The 13193-nt window shown below is 35.7% G+C and overlaps 2 protein-coding genes across 2 annotated transcripts; one reads left to right on the top strand and one right to left on the bottom strand.

Annotated features, from left to right (window-relative positions):
• Positions 1-7263: 7263 nt before the first annotated feature.
• On the top strand, positions 7264-8339 carry BNAANNG03600D. Its single transcript, XM_013868515.3, has 4 exons — positions 7264-7429; positions 7546-7757; positions 7837-7985; positions 8068-8339. The coding sequence occupies exons 1-4, from the start codon at positions 7378-7380 to the stop codon at positions 8153-8155; spliced, it is 501 nt and encodes a 166-aa protein (XP_013723969.2). The 5' UTR covers positions 7264-7377; the 3' UTR covers positions 8156-8339.
• On the bottom strand, positions 8014-10656 carry LOC106427788 (high affinity nitrate transporter 2.6). The gene is made up of 2 exons (XM_013868514.2): positions 9548-10656; positions 8014-9452 (listed from the first exon to the last, which is right to left on the bottom strand). Exons 1-2 carry the CDS (start codon positions 10382-10384, stop codon positions 8664-8666), a joined length of 1626 nt encoding a protein of 541 aa, XP_013723968.2. The 5' UTR covers positions 10385-10656; the 3' UTR covers positions 8014-8663.
• Between the last annotated feature and the right edge of the window lie 2537 nt (positions 10657-13193).

The raw sequence follows: 13193 nt of genomic DNA, 5'->3' as shown, positions 1-13193 counted from the left end.
AAAATTATATATATATATGTATATTTAATGAAATAGTAGATAAAAATACAGTATAACCTCTTTAAATTAATAATCTATAAATTAATATACACTAAAACTCTATAAAATAATATAATTGTATAGTCCCAAATTGAGTTTTTTGTTCAATTAGTATATCGATAAATTAATATCTTTATAAATTAGTAAGAAATTATAGTTTTGGTGTAGTCTCAACATTATTAATTTATAGAGGTTTCACTTTATATGTATGTTAATTATTAAAATACTATTTTAAATGTATAAATATATGAATTATCAATAACATGCATGAATTCACAAAAATAATATAAAATATCAAAATTAAAAATTAATTAAATAGAAGATAAAAATAAGGGCAATTGTCAATAATAGCACCTTTTGAAGTTTATGTCTCAAAAATAGCACTAGAAGGAGAAAGTCACAAAAATGACATTCATTAAAGGGTAAAATATCCCTAATACCCTTGGTTTAAAATTAAATAAATAAACAAAAATAAATAAAAATAAATAAAAATAAATAAATAAAATAAAAATAAATAAAATAAAAATAAAAAAAAATAAAATAAAATTTTTTTTATAGTTTCAGATTATATGTTTTCAGATTCGAAATTTTTATAAATTTTTTTTTGAAATTTTTTTTTATTTTTTTTTCAAATTTTCTTTTTATAATTTAAAAATACTTTTTGAAACTGTTTTTAAAATTTTTATTTTTTATTTTAGTATTTATTTTTTATAAAATTTTAAACCCTAATTCCAAAATCCCACCCCTTAACTCTAAACCCTAAGGTTTGGATTAATTAACCCAAGGGGTATAAGTGTATATTTACCTCTTTAATGAAACCTATTTTTGTGACTTTGAGCCTTGAGTGCTACTTTGGGAACAAAAACTTGGTTTGGTGCTATCCTAGTCTTTTTCTCTAAAAATAAATGCATGTCTTATTTTTAACATCCTAAGTTTTTCATAATTTGTTAAAGAAACTAAATAAAAACATAGAATTTTGAACTCTTTTAATGGATGTAAAGGAAACCTGAAAAATATTTAAAACTAATTAAACACAAAATAAATATGTCATTTTATAAAAAAATTGTCTAAAACTGTTACAATATATATTTTTTTAATTGAAGGTTAAATTGAATTCAAAAGAAAAATACTTTGTTACATCAATTGTTGCCTATTTTAGAGTTTCTTCTATCTTTTCCAGACTTTAACTACAACAACTTTATAAAAATATGAAAATTCCAAAACTCTATCTTGTGCTAAACCATAAGGCCATTCCTCCTTCATACTCTTTATCTCCTTTCTGCCTAATTATAGTGAATCTATTCCTCATCTCCTTGTTGATTCTCTTAATTAGAAGCATGCTTGGTGCTGGATCTTCTCCATGCCTTTTTCTGTTTCTTTCTCTCCATATGGCTTGAACTGCTGATTGAAACACATGTCTTGTTATAAAGAGGGTAATCTTGTTCCAGGTTGAAGCTTTTAATGTGAGCCTGAGAATATTATCCCATTCCATCGTATATAGATCACTCACCACACCTCTTGCAAGCATTTTCCAAATCTGTAAAGAGTATGGACACTCAAAAAACAAATGCTTCCTTGTCTCCAAAGGTTCTTGACAAAACCCACAAGAAACATCAGCATTTTGGTTCCAACTTCTTACCCTTTCTCCAGTAGACAGCTTCCCATGGATAACAGTCCAAAGTATAAAAGAATACCTTGGAGTTGCATATTTAAACCACACAGCATGATACCAATCGCACAATGAATGCTTCTCCCTTATTGCGAGCCATGTTTCTTTAGTAGAGAATACTTTTTTATACTTTCCCTTCTCATTTTTTTCACATCGATATATCATCTTCATGCTTCAAATCGGCTTTGTACTTCTCAATTTCTATCTTCACTCTGTTCAGAATCTGAATTATGTGTTGTCTCTTTCTGTGATTTCAGCAAGCCGCGACATTTGCGTTAGCAGGAATACTCAAATCATATTGGCCTCTACCACTGAGCATATCTTGTACACAGCCCAAAGGAGACCACCTCTCATACCAAAACGAAGTCTTCATACCATCCTTTACCTCCACTCCATAAAAAGACTTTGCTATTTCTCTACATTTTAGGATCTTTCTCCACATCCAAGAACCAGTTTGGGTACTGTCTTTTACCATCCATATGGATCCTTTCCTGATAAGATAGTTCTTGATCCAGTTGACCCATAGAGATTGAGATGACAGAATCCTCCAAATCAGTTTAATACAACACACAAAGTTAACTTCCTCCAGAGGCCTTATCCCCAAACCACCCTCCTGCTTTGTTTTGCATATATCTTTCCAAGCGATTTTATTCTTCCTACCATTTAGAGCTGGACCAGACCAAAGGAATGCAGAAAAAAATTTCCACCTCTTTAATACAACCACTCGGGAGTCAAAATACAGCCATCCAAAAATTTGTAAAATTCATAATCACAGATTTTATGAGCTGTAATCTACCCGCATATGAAAGAAATCTCCATGTCCAATAGCTTATTCTTTTTTCTAATCTTCTCTATCAGTGGCAAGTAGTCTAAGATGGTCATGCGTTTAGTGAGTAAAGGAAGGCCCAAGTAACGTACTGGGAGTGCTCCTGTCGCAAACTGAAAGTGGTTTTGAATGTCATCCCTCCTCTGAATTGTGTTACCCGCCATAAAAAGAATCGACTTTTCCATACTGATCTTCAGACCACTCATTCTGTCAAACTATTCAAACACCTTCAAGACACCTTCTATTGATTTTTTTTTTGTCCCATCAACAAAAACCATTAAGTCATCTGCGAAACAAAGATGGGTGATATCAATGTTTTTATACTTGGGATGATAACTGATCTCTCCTTTACCAGCAGCGTCATCTATCATCTTTGATAGAACACTCATACATATAACAAATAGACATGCGGATAACGAACAGCCCTGTATGAGACCTCTACTACTCTGAAAATAACCCGCCAATTTGCCATTAACTTGAACAGAGAACGAAGGCGAGGTGATACACAGAGAGATCCACTTGATAAACTTTTCCGGGAACCCAAAAGCTTGCAGAGTGTTTAACAGGAAAGGCCATTGAACTGAATCAACTGCCTTTGATATATCAATCTGCATAGCATATCTTGGAGAAATCTTTCTTTTATGATAATCTTTCACCAACTCAGATGCTAGAAGAACATTCTCAATCAATATTCTCTCCTTGACGAAAGTCGACTGATTTAGAGGAATACACTTCGGTATAATACCTTTCAATGTATTGGCAATGATCTTATAGATTACTTTATATAATACATTGCAACATGAGATGGGTCTGTAGTCTTTCATCATTTTTGCTTCCTCCTTCTTTGGTATGAGAGTCAGAATGGTGGAGTTTAATCCTTTTGGCAAGAATCCCTTAGTAAAGAAAGATTGAATTGCAATGGTTATATCCTCTCCAATCACCGACCAAGCCTCTTTACAAAACTCAGAAGTGTATCCATCCGGCCCTGGCGATTTGCTTGTAGGCATTTTGAACATCACCTCTTTGATTTCTTCTTTTGTAACCTCTTTTTCAAGTTTGGCACAGTCCATTTCACTACATTGAAACCCCAAGAGTTCTTTTAAGTCTTTCCACAATAGCTCCTTCAAAATCTTGAGGAAGCTTCTGCATGAAATCTGAGAAAAAAACCTCTGCTTCTTTTTTGATCTCCTCTCATGTAGTTGCAAGAGTACCATCTTCTCTCTGGATTTCATGTATAGCATTACGAATCTCCCTTATTTTTGCTGAGCTGTGAAAGAATTTGTTGTTCCCGTCCCCCACATCTAACCAATGGACCTTTGATTTTTGCTGAGACACTCCTCTTCTATCTCAGCTAATCTCTGCCATTTCATATGTGCAGAAGCGTCCTTTCGAATTGCTTCGCTTGTTGGATTTTCTAATGTTTCCTTCTGCTTAGCGCAAAGAGTTTGATACACCTCCCTGGTTCTTTTAGATAAATCTCCAAGTTTCTCCTTACTCAGAGCTCTTAAGGGTTGTTTCAGTGCCTTCAATCGTTTAGTGAGGCGAAACATCGCAGAAGTTGAGTGGAATAGAGCTTCATAATCCTTCCATTGATCCTCCATTAGCGTTTTGAACTCCGGCGTTTTACAAATTGCATTTGTAAACTTAATTGGTCTTCTCTTTTTCTCCTTCTCAATCTCCAAATGAATTCGACATCTCATATGATCCGAGCAACCCCCCGCTTCAAACACACAATACATTGAATCATTATACAACCATTATTCATTAACTAATACTCTTTCTAGCTTCTTACAGATCAAATCTTCTTTTCTTTTACTGCACCACGTGAAACGCGGCCCCTGGTACACCATATCAGTTAACTTTCAGTAGCGGGAGTGTACTTCCCCATCCATAATCTCATTATAATCCCCCATTAACATCCACTTCTTGTTCCTAAACATCGGAGCATCATGATGATTTCTCATCTCTTCCCATAAACTCCTGCTCTCTTCCATGGTATTATATGCGTAAATGAACAAGCAGAAAAATTATTCACTGAACAAGTTATGATTTGAGCACTCTTGTACACAGGAGTTATCATCACAGTAGATCTCCAAAAACAACCCATAAATGACCTAACCGATTATATTTGTAATTCGCCATAAAATTCCACCCAACAAAACCTCTTCCACAATCTTTCCTCCTTTCTTCTCCTTTACCCTTATTTCTATAAGACATCCAAAATTTAATTCTTGATCACTAGCCAATTTCCTCACCACCGCATGCTTAGTTGCTTTATTAAAACCTCTCACATTCTAAAAGAACCCCACCATTATTGATGATTTTTGCGGCAGCCCCAAATTTTTTATCTCCAACTTGAATTGAAGTCTCTGATGGTAGAACTTTGTGGTTGGTCTTCGACATTCTAGGAAGCATTTGCCTTGAATTGCTTCCTTTACTTTCTTCAACTTTCTTAATAGCATCCTCTATCATCTTTTTTATTGTACCTTCTTCTACAACTTCTCCATCCTCTTCTTCCAATCCTTCAATCTCTTCATGTTCTATATTTTCTCCATTTTCTCCGGAGTTACTCAATGCTGCATACCGCGAAGGAGTAGCAATCATCACTTGACCATATTTCAGATCGTGTGACATCGGAGTTCTACTAGCTTTCACTTGTGAAACTCTTTGCCATTCATGTATTTCCCCCTCTTCCTTTTCCTTACCATTCTCCACTACACTCTCTTGTTCTCCTATTACTTCCTTCTCCTGCAATTTCGCATTAACAACCTCATGCTCCGTTAAGATTCTAGTCAATTCACTTTCCTGCCCATCTCCAGAATTTGTCTCCTTAACTTCTTCTTATATACTTTCCTTCTCTCTTATTTCCTTCTGATCCTCTTTACAAAACATTGCATAGTGACCCCATCTACCCATGTAGTACACTTCGGAGGAAGCCATGGATAAGTGAAGTCAACTATTGTTTCTTTTCCTTGAAAATTGTAGTTTATCCTCGGCGATAACTCCTTAGATAAATTCACTTTCACAATCAACTTCGCAATTTCGAAATTTGTACAAGCAACTGTCTCTGGATGAAGATGATCTGGGACTCCTGCTGCACTTGTTATGAAACTAAAACCTTCCCATAAGTACATACTCATAGGGACATTCGTTAGATGAACCCAGAAGGGGATCAGATTTGCCTTTGATAAGTTCTCATCTGGAGACCACTTCGAAACCACCATAGGCACACCCGCAATTTTCCACATACCCCTCCTCACCACTTTATCCCTTACTCTAGAGTTTGTAATCCTGACTCGCATCGTAGTAGAATCCACTTCATATACATCCAGTTTCTGATCTTTGTCACCAAACGCCCAGATCTTGTTTAGAATCACATGAACTTTTGCAATATGTGGAGTCGTCACTAAAAACTTCGCAATAACAAAATCTTCCCACAATGGATTTGCTTTCTCAACAATCTCGAAGGTACCTCAACAAATTGTTTTCCATCCGACGTCATTATGTCGATCCTGTACTTATGTAGAACCTGCTTCTTCTGCGCCACCGCAACCCACGATCTCGCCGAGGTGACCAGGGGTGGAGGATCGCCTTGAACTTCCGTAGAAACACATCACTGCCGCCGGAGAAGCCATCGGTGATTGAAAAACCCCGATCGCCTTTAGAATCGCCAAATCGCCTTTTTTTTAACCGAACAGCTCTTTCTTTCAACAAATCTACAAACACAATAAGTTACTGTTAAAATGTTTGTGTTCAACTAAAATATTAACTAAGATAGGAATTTAAACAAACAGGCCAAAGACAATTAAAAAGATACGCCTTAGTAATTGTGTCAGCATGCCCATTAGAAGCTTTTGGTAGATAAGTGAAACAACAGAAACTAAACGATGAAGAAAGTGAAGTGATATCAGTGAGAATTCTATAGTTTTTACGACTGATGCTTTGGGATGATTACTTTAATTAGTTTTTGAGAATTCTGATACTAGACATGGGTGAAACAGAGTTCTAGGGCGTGAATCGTTGCAAATCGGAGGGCCAACTTTCAGCCATCACCAGTGACGAAACAATGCAGCTTATTTTGTGTTGCAGCAAACTCAACAACCTCTTCACACATTAACTTCATGTTGGCAACATTTTAACGATCTTAATGGATCAAAAAGTGTTTTAGTAGATTATTTTATGTTGTATTAAGTTTTTATATTTAGTTTGTTGTTATTAATCATGTATTTCATTTTAAATAGTAGTTACATGATTTATATTTTATTTTAAATATTGTTTTACTATATTTAGTATTATAATTAGACAAAATAATAATTAAATATTATAAATGAATCAGGTTATATTAACTATTATAATTTATTTTATCAAAAAGTAAGAATAAGTTAAAGTTCAAGAATAAAATTCATAAGAACAAATAAAAGTTCAAAAATAAAATTCATCTCTAAAAATTTGAAGATGTAAACAGTATATCATCAAATTTAAAGTAATAATATTCATTGTTTCATTTTAATGTAAGAAATAAAGTATCAAAATAAAATAAAAAAGTGAAAAATGAAACACTTTACCAGCATTGAGTTGATGTAGTGGTAAAGGAGTTGCGGCTTTAATTACCATCCTTGGGCTGAATTCGCGATAGAAAAGACTATTTACAGTCAAATTGATCGGTTAACAGTTTTTGTTTGACTCGGTTTACCTTCGATTAAACTTCAGTATTGGTTATTTGAATTAAGATTTTCAGCCGTTGAGTGAGACAGATAAAAGAAAAAGATAAGGTTTCTGAACTTGTGAGAATAAACAAGAATCCAAGTGGCTAGATGAAAAAATCTAAAACATCTCAGTTGAGATGGAGCTCTGTTTCAAGCTGCGATCTTTTTCATGTCCCTCCCCTGTTTCTAGTAAGCTTAACATAACCCCAATTCTCAATTTCTTTCCTGATGCAGTTCTGTAAAATTCGCAGGAATCGTACATTTACCATGTTTCTCATTATTCATTTTATTTTGTTTTGTGGTAGGTGTGAAAGATGTGAGGTTATTAAACTCAGTCTCGTTCTTTGATATGAAAAGTTCCCCACATCAAAGGCCTAAAAGGAGGTCATCATCCTCATCAACAGCCATTCCTGCTTTAGTTGAAACAGCTGTTTCTGTAGCGATTGCAGCCACGGTTGTTGGCACTGCAGCCACTCTTCTTGTTCGGAGAAGTACCAAAGCCTCCGAAGAAGCCGAGGTCTTTTGCTTTTTTTTTCTTTTTCTTTTTGTATTATGACACATGAAACTAAGAAACTCATATCTAAATCGCATTGTAGGCTTCTATGAAAGAATGTGAAGTTTGTGGCGGTTCAGGAATCTGTTCTGAGTGCAAAGGTGAAGGGTTTGTCTTGAAGAAACTATCGGATGAAAATGCTGAGAAAGCAAGACTTGCTTCAAAGAACATGGCCACCCGATATACAGCCGGGTAATAATAGTTAAACTCTCTTCATTGATCTTTCTTTTGTTTTTTTTTTATTTATTCTCAACAAAATTACATTTTTTCTTAGGCTTCCAAAGAAATGGAGCTACTGCACTAAATGTTCATCAACACGATCTTGTATAACGTGTGGTGGAAGTGGAAAGATAAGCTTCTAGCGCCTTTCACAGATAAAAATCTCATAGCATAGCTTTCTTGTAATGTTTGTTTGAAAACTCTCTAAATTTAAGTTCTTCACATTGCATATTAGTTTAGTTTCTTCTTACTCTTTCCAGATACGGTTAATGCGATATGTTTCTGAGACGTAAAGAGTACTAAAGTCAATTGCTTTTTTCTTTCGTTTTTCTTTATATCTATCTCTACGACTCTCCCCGAGGAATAATGGTTTCTTCATGTAGACTCTTTTAAGTTATGACTAGTTGCGTCTCTTTTTCCGTACTTGATATATTGGTTGAACAACAAATTTGACTTTTGTACGACTTTTAAAAAGACATGGCTTTTTCATATAAAACATAGAGCGCCGGGCTCACTGAACCTCACTTATCAAGTCAGGATCTTACTCGGTACATCTTTCGGAATAGTAAACACAAAACAAGAAAACATAAAGCTAACTTTGACGGTTATTTATATGTGGAAAAAAAAAAGACTTAACGTGATTATCCTTCACTAGACATGAGCCGGACTTCCAGTCTCCGGTGTTGGAATATCAGCCAACACTGCCTTCCGGCCTCTCTCTGACCGGCTGTTTTCAGCGAATTTAATGCTTCCCTCGTGTAGTCCTAAGCTCTTTTCTTCCTCTGTCCATTCCCCTCCATAATAGTGCTCCTCCTTTGATCTCTCTTCGTGTTGTGATGGCCTCAAGAACATGCTTCCCCACTGCGGAAAATGGATAAATGCAACCGGAATGGTACACACGACCGCCATAACACCCATCAACGATAGTCCTTCGGCTGTACTAAACCTTGATGAGGAGAAGAAAAGAAGTTGAGTAACTCCCGACCCGAAATTTCCTCCAGCGCCGGTTAATCCAGAGATAAGGCCAAGAGAACGGCGTGAAACAAAAGGTGCAACGCCGAAGAGGGCTCCGCAGGCGGCTTGTGTGCCAACGGAAAAGAGCATCATGGCTAATATAGCTATAGGGAGTGAACTAGCACGGCCGAGCCAGATGCAGAAGAGAGCTCCAACGGTTTGTAAGATCCACAAGGTCCATAACCGTCCTCTCATGCCAAAAAGTCGTGCAGCTACATCTGAGGCGTAACCACCGAAGGGACGTGCGAAGAAGTTTGCCATACCAAAGCTGGCTGCTACTATACCGGCTGTGTGAAGCGTTAGGTTAAACCTATCGTAGAAGTATCCAGATATAACGTTGTTGATCGTCAATTCAACTCCCATAGAGAATCCGTAAAGAACGAACAAGATCCATGTTCTATAGTTCTTCACAGCGAACCAGAAAACCTATAAAATAAATATCATAACAGGGAATCATGTCATTAGAATCGAATATCTTAAATATTAATTATTATATTATACATGTAGTTTGTTGTAATTACCTTGGAGAACTTGTCTTTGGAAACTTGACCACTCTTCTGGAGAGTACTGAGGTTACCGTCGGGGAGATCTTGGCCGAGAGTAAGGACTAGAATGCCCATAATGATCTGAAGAAATCCGGGGATGAAGAAGGCGAACCTCCACGCCGTGAAAGGAGTGGCTCCGGTGAGTTTAATGACGTGGAAGACCATTGGCATGAGTAGCTGAGTCACGCCACCTCCCATATCTCCCCACCCTCCAGCACATCCGTTGACGAGCCCAATAATTTTTCCAGTGAACATAACGCTAGTCCAGTATTGGCATGACACGAATGTCGCTAAGCAAAAACCAATCATGAACCGCACGGCTAAGTAGCTTCCAGCATCAGCTACGAAAGACATCGAGAAAACAGCTGGAGCTGAGAGCATGAGAGAAAAAGCAGTGCCGTAACGTGCACCTAGAAGGTCACATACAGCACCCATAGCGAGTCTTGAGAAAATGGCGCCAGAGACGGATGCGACTCCAGCGTTTCCTATATCAGTTTTGGTCAAGTCAAGGTTGTCACGGATGACAGGGACCAGAGGTGCGGCCGCGAAGGTGGAGATGAAGCAGGTGAAGAAAGAGATCCATCCTAAATGGAAGGCTCGCATGTGTGGTTTGGCGAATGAGAGTGGTTTGAACACTTTTGCTCTATGTTCTGAGTCAACTGGCAAGGCAAACTTAGCCGTCGGATCATCTGATCGGATGGCTTGAGACGAAGGGCCATCTTCAACGGAGAAGCAGAAGATTTGTTCCCTTGCCGTGACTCCATGCAAGGAGCTCCCTATAGAGCCGTTTTCATTAGAATGGTTGGGAGCCATTGATCTTTTGTTCTAAGAAAATGGGAGAAATTAAAACAAAGATTCTTTCTTCTTTTGGGGCCTTTATTGGTTTCTCTTATTTTCGGTGTAAGTTGGAAAAGAGAAGCTGCAAAGTATTTATAGGGGAATTGGAGATCTCATATGGACGTGATGGGTATTGCCGTATTGGTTTGTGGAGTTTTAATAATTAGTTTTTTATTATTTTAGTTTGTTTGGAGTTTATTGCCTCCGAAACTTTTATGTAGTTAGTTCACACGGAGATGAGAATATTCTATTAGTATTAAGCATATGTATACTGCAAATTTCGTGTTCTATATAATTTTGTTTATTTAATTATGTCAGTACGTTTCATTAATAACTTGTACCATACATATTACAAAATATCTATCAAAACATTATACAAATACAATTTACCATTGTAACCCGCTGTATATAAAAAACTATAGAATCTAATCTATTAATTTAAAATCATATACCATAAAAAAGTCTAATGTTAAAATTTAACAAAATATTTTAAATTTATTCATAAATGATATTTTTCTAATACAAAATAAAAACTTTTGCAAATATGATTCAAAAATTGAAGTCAAACACAAAATTAATCCATGTTTTTTTTAGAACTTTGTCTTGCCTGTTTCACTTTTAAAGTTCAAACTATTCATGAAAATGCTATCACTTTTTTTCTTTTTCGAAAATGCATATTTTACTCTATCACCTTCATCTTCCTCAAGTATTTACAATATTGACATTGTCATTAATACACCAACCACCATGAACAATCCATTTGAAGCTCCTAGTGAACCTAAAAATCAATTTACAGTCTTTCTTTCTCAATTCTTATGAACTAAAATCAACATCTATTTCACTTTCTCTCCATATTCATCCAAAAAACTCAAGATTTTGATTCTAAAATGTTTATGGTTCATAGGCCATTGAAGCTTACGATTCTTGGTGGGTCACTTTTGTTTGAGATTCTGGGTGCTTGGAAAAAAATTATGTGTGCTAAACAAGTTATCTCACTGGTTGAAACTATCAAATCAATTTTTTTCCCAGATCTGTTCGTCCAGACGACTTACAGGTAAGTCGTTGGCAGACAATTTACATGTAAGTGGTCTCGCTGTAGACGACTTACATGGAAGTCTTCTGGTTAATGCAAATGTTAGTTTTGCAGTTGACTTTTAAATGTGTTTTTATAGACGACTTACGTATAAGTCGTCCAGTAGAATAAGTTGCCAGTAGAAAATTAAAAAATAAATATTTTGTTATACCTAGACGACTTACATGGAAGTCGTCTCAGGTTAGTTTTGCAATTGAAAAATAAAACATAAAAAATTATTTTTTCTAGACTACTTACACAGAAGTCGTCTGTACGACGACTTACATTAAAGTCGTCCATGATTTTATTCCGAGATTCTTGTCAAACCTTGCTTATCTTGGACGACTTCCATGTAAGTCGTCGGACGGACGACTTCCGTTTAAATCGTCTAGAAAATAATATTTTTTTGTTTTATTTTTTCAATTGCAAAACTAACCTGAGTCGTCTAGGTATAACAAAATATTGATTTTTTAATTTTTTATTGGACGACTTTCGTGTAAGTCGTCCAGGAAAAATTAAATTTCTGACACAATCCGGTCAAATGCAAAACTATCCCGTTTTCCCTACAAGGATAACTTCCATGTAAGTCATCTAGGTTAAAATCAATTGCAAAACTAACCTAAATGGACGACTTCCTAGATGTCTTCCAGACGACTTTCGTGGAAGTGTCTGCGTCAATGTTTAATAAACTTTCATTTTCTCTAAAACTATAAAGAACTTTTTGTTAATTCATGTCTATTAATCAATATTTTAGCTACTGAATGAAATTTATAACTTAATTCGTGATATTTATGAGGTTACCAACATTAATGTTTATTAAAGTTTATAGCCGATCCAAGACTTCTGTGAAAGTCTTCTACGCTAGTTTTTGAATAACTTGTATTTTTAAAAGTATTAAGTAACTTAAAGATATGTAAAACTCATATTTTTTAAAATATGTTTTATGTCTTAGTTTTACTAAATTTGACTAAGTTTTTCAACACAAACTTGTAAAGATTGTGATATGTTTTGACTAGTTATCATTGTTTGTTTTCATCTCTTAAGTATGCATCAATGATGATTATTGCTATGAGTGGATAATATACTTGTTTTTTAAAATATTTTATCAATGACTTAAGTATCATTATTGTTATATGCATCAATGATGTTTTTTGCTATGAATGAGTAGAATGGTTAGTACTAACACTACAAGAAAACATCGGGATACTGAGGGAAAAAATCATCGGTATGTCGTCGGAATAACGCTATTCCGAGGACATACCGACGAAACAAGTCCTCGGAAATATCTCCTCGGAATTTCATACTTCCTCGGAATTCTGTCGGAAAATTCCGACGGAATTCCGAGGAAACAAAATTCCGAGGAAACTCCGAGGACACGAAGTTCGTCGGAAGATTCCTCGGAAAATACCGAGGGAATTCCGATGGTCCAATCCTCGGAAGTTTCGACGAAATAATCCTCGAAATGTTTATCGGAAAATATCGAGGAACAAATGTTCCTCGGACTTTTCCGAGGAACTTTCTTCCCTCGGAAAATTCCGAGGGAATGGAGTTCCTCGGAAAATTCCGAGGAACTTTTTCCCTCGGAAAATTCCGAGGAACTTAAAGTTCGTCGGAAATTGCCGAGGGGAGAAAGTTCCTCGGAATTTTCCGAGGAACTCCATTCCCTCGGAATTTTGAAAAAATTTATTTTTTTAAAAAATTTTTTTTTTTTTA

The sequence above is a fragment of the Brassica napus genome, chromosome A1 (genome assembly GCF_020379485.1).
Source record: "Brassica napus cultivar Da-Ae chromosome A1, Da-Ae, whole genome shotgun sequence".
NCBI classification, from domain to species: domain Eukaryota; kingdom Viridiplantae; phylum Streptophyta; class Magnoliopsida; order Brassicales; family Brassicaceae; genus Brassica; species Brassica napus.
Note: the sequence above shows the minus strand (reverse complement) of the source record. Positions and strands in the feature narration are given on the sequence as shown.

Bases quoted from the DNA above. Each gene is read 5' to 3' on its own strand.
- BNAANNG03600D (XM_013868515.3), top strand. From the start codon at position 7,378: ATGGAGCTCTGTTTCAAGCTGCGATCTTTTTCATGTCCCTCCCCTGTT. The intron at 7,430-7,545 runs GTAAGCTTAACA...GTTTTGTGGTAG, and splicing joins ATGTCCCTCCCCTGTTTCTA to GTGTGAAAGATGTGAGGTTA. The intron at 7,986-8,067 runs GTAATAATAGTT...ATTTTTTCTTAG, and splicing joins GCCACCCGATATACAGCCGG to GCTTCCAAAGAAATGGAGCT.
- LOC106427788 (XM_013868514.2), bottom strand. From the start codon at position 10,384: ATGGCTCCCAACCATTCTAATGAAAACGGCTCTATAGGGAGCTCCTTG. The intron at 9,453-9,547 runs GTAATTACAACA...TTTATTTTATAG, and splicing joins CCAAAGACAAGTTCTCCAAG to GTTTTCTGGTTCGCTGTGAA.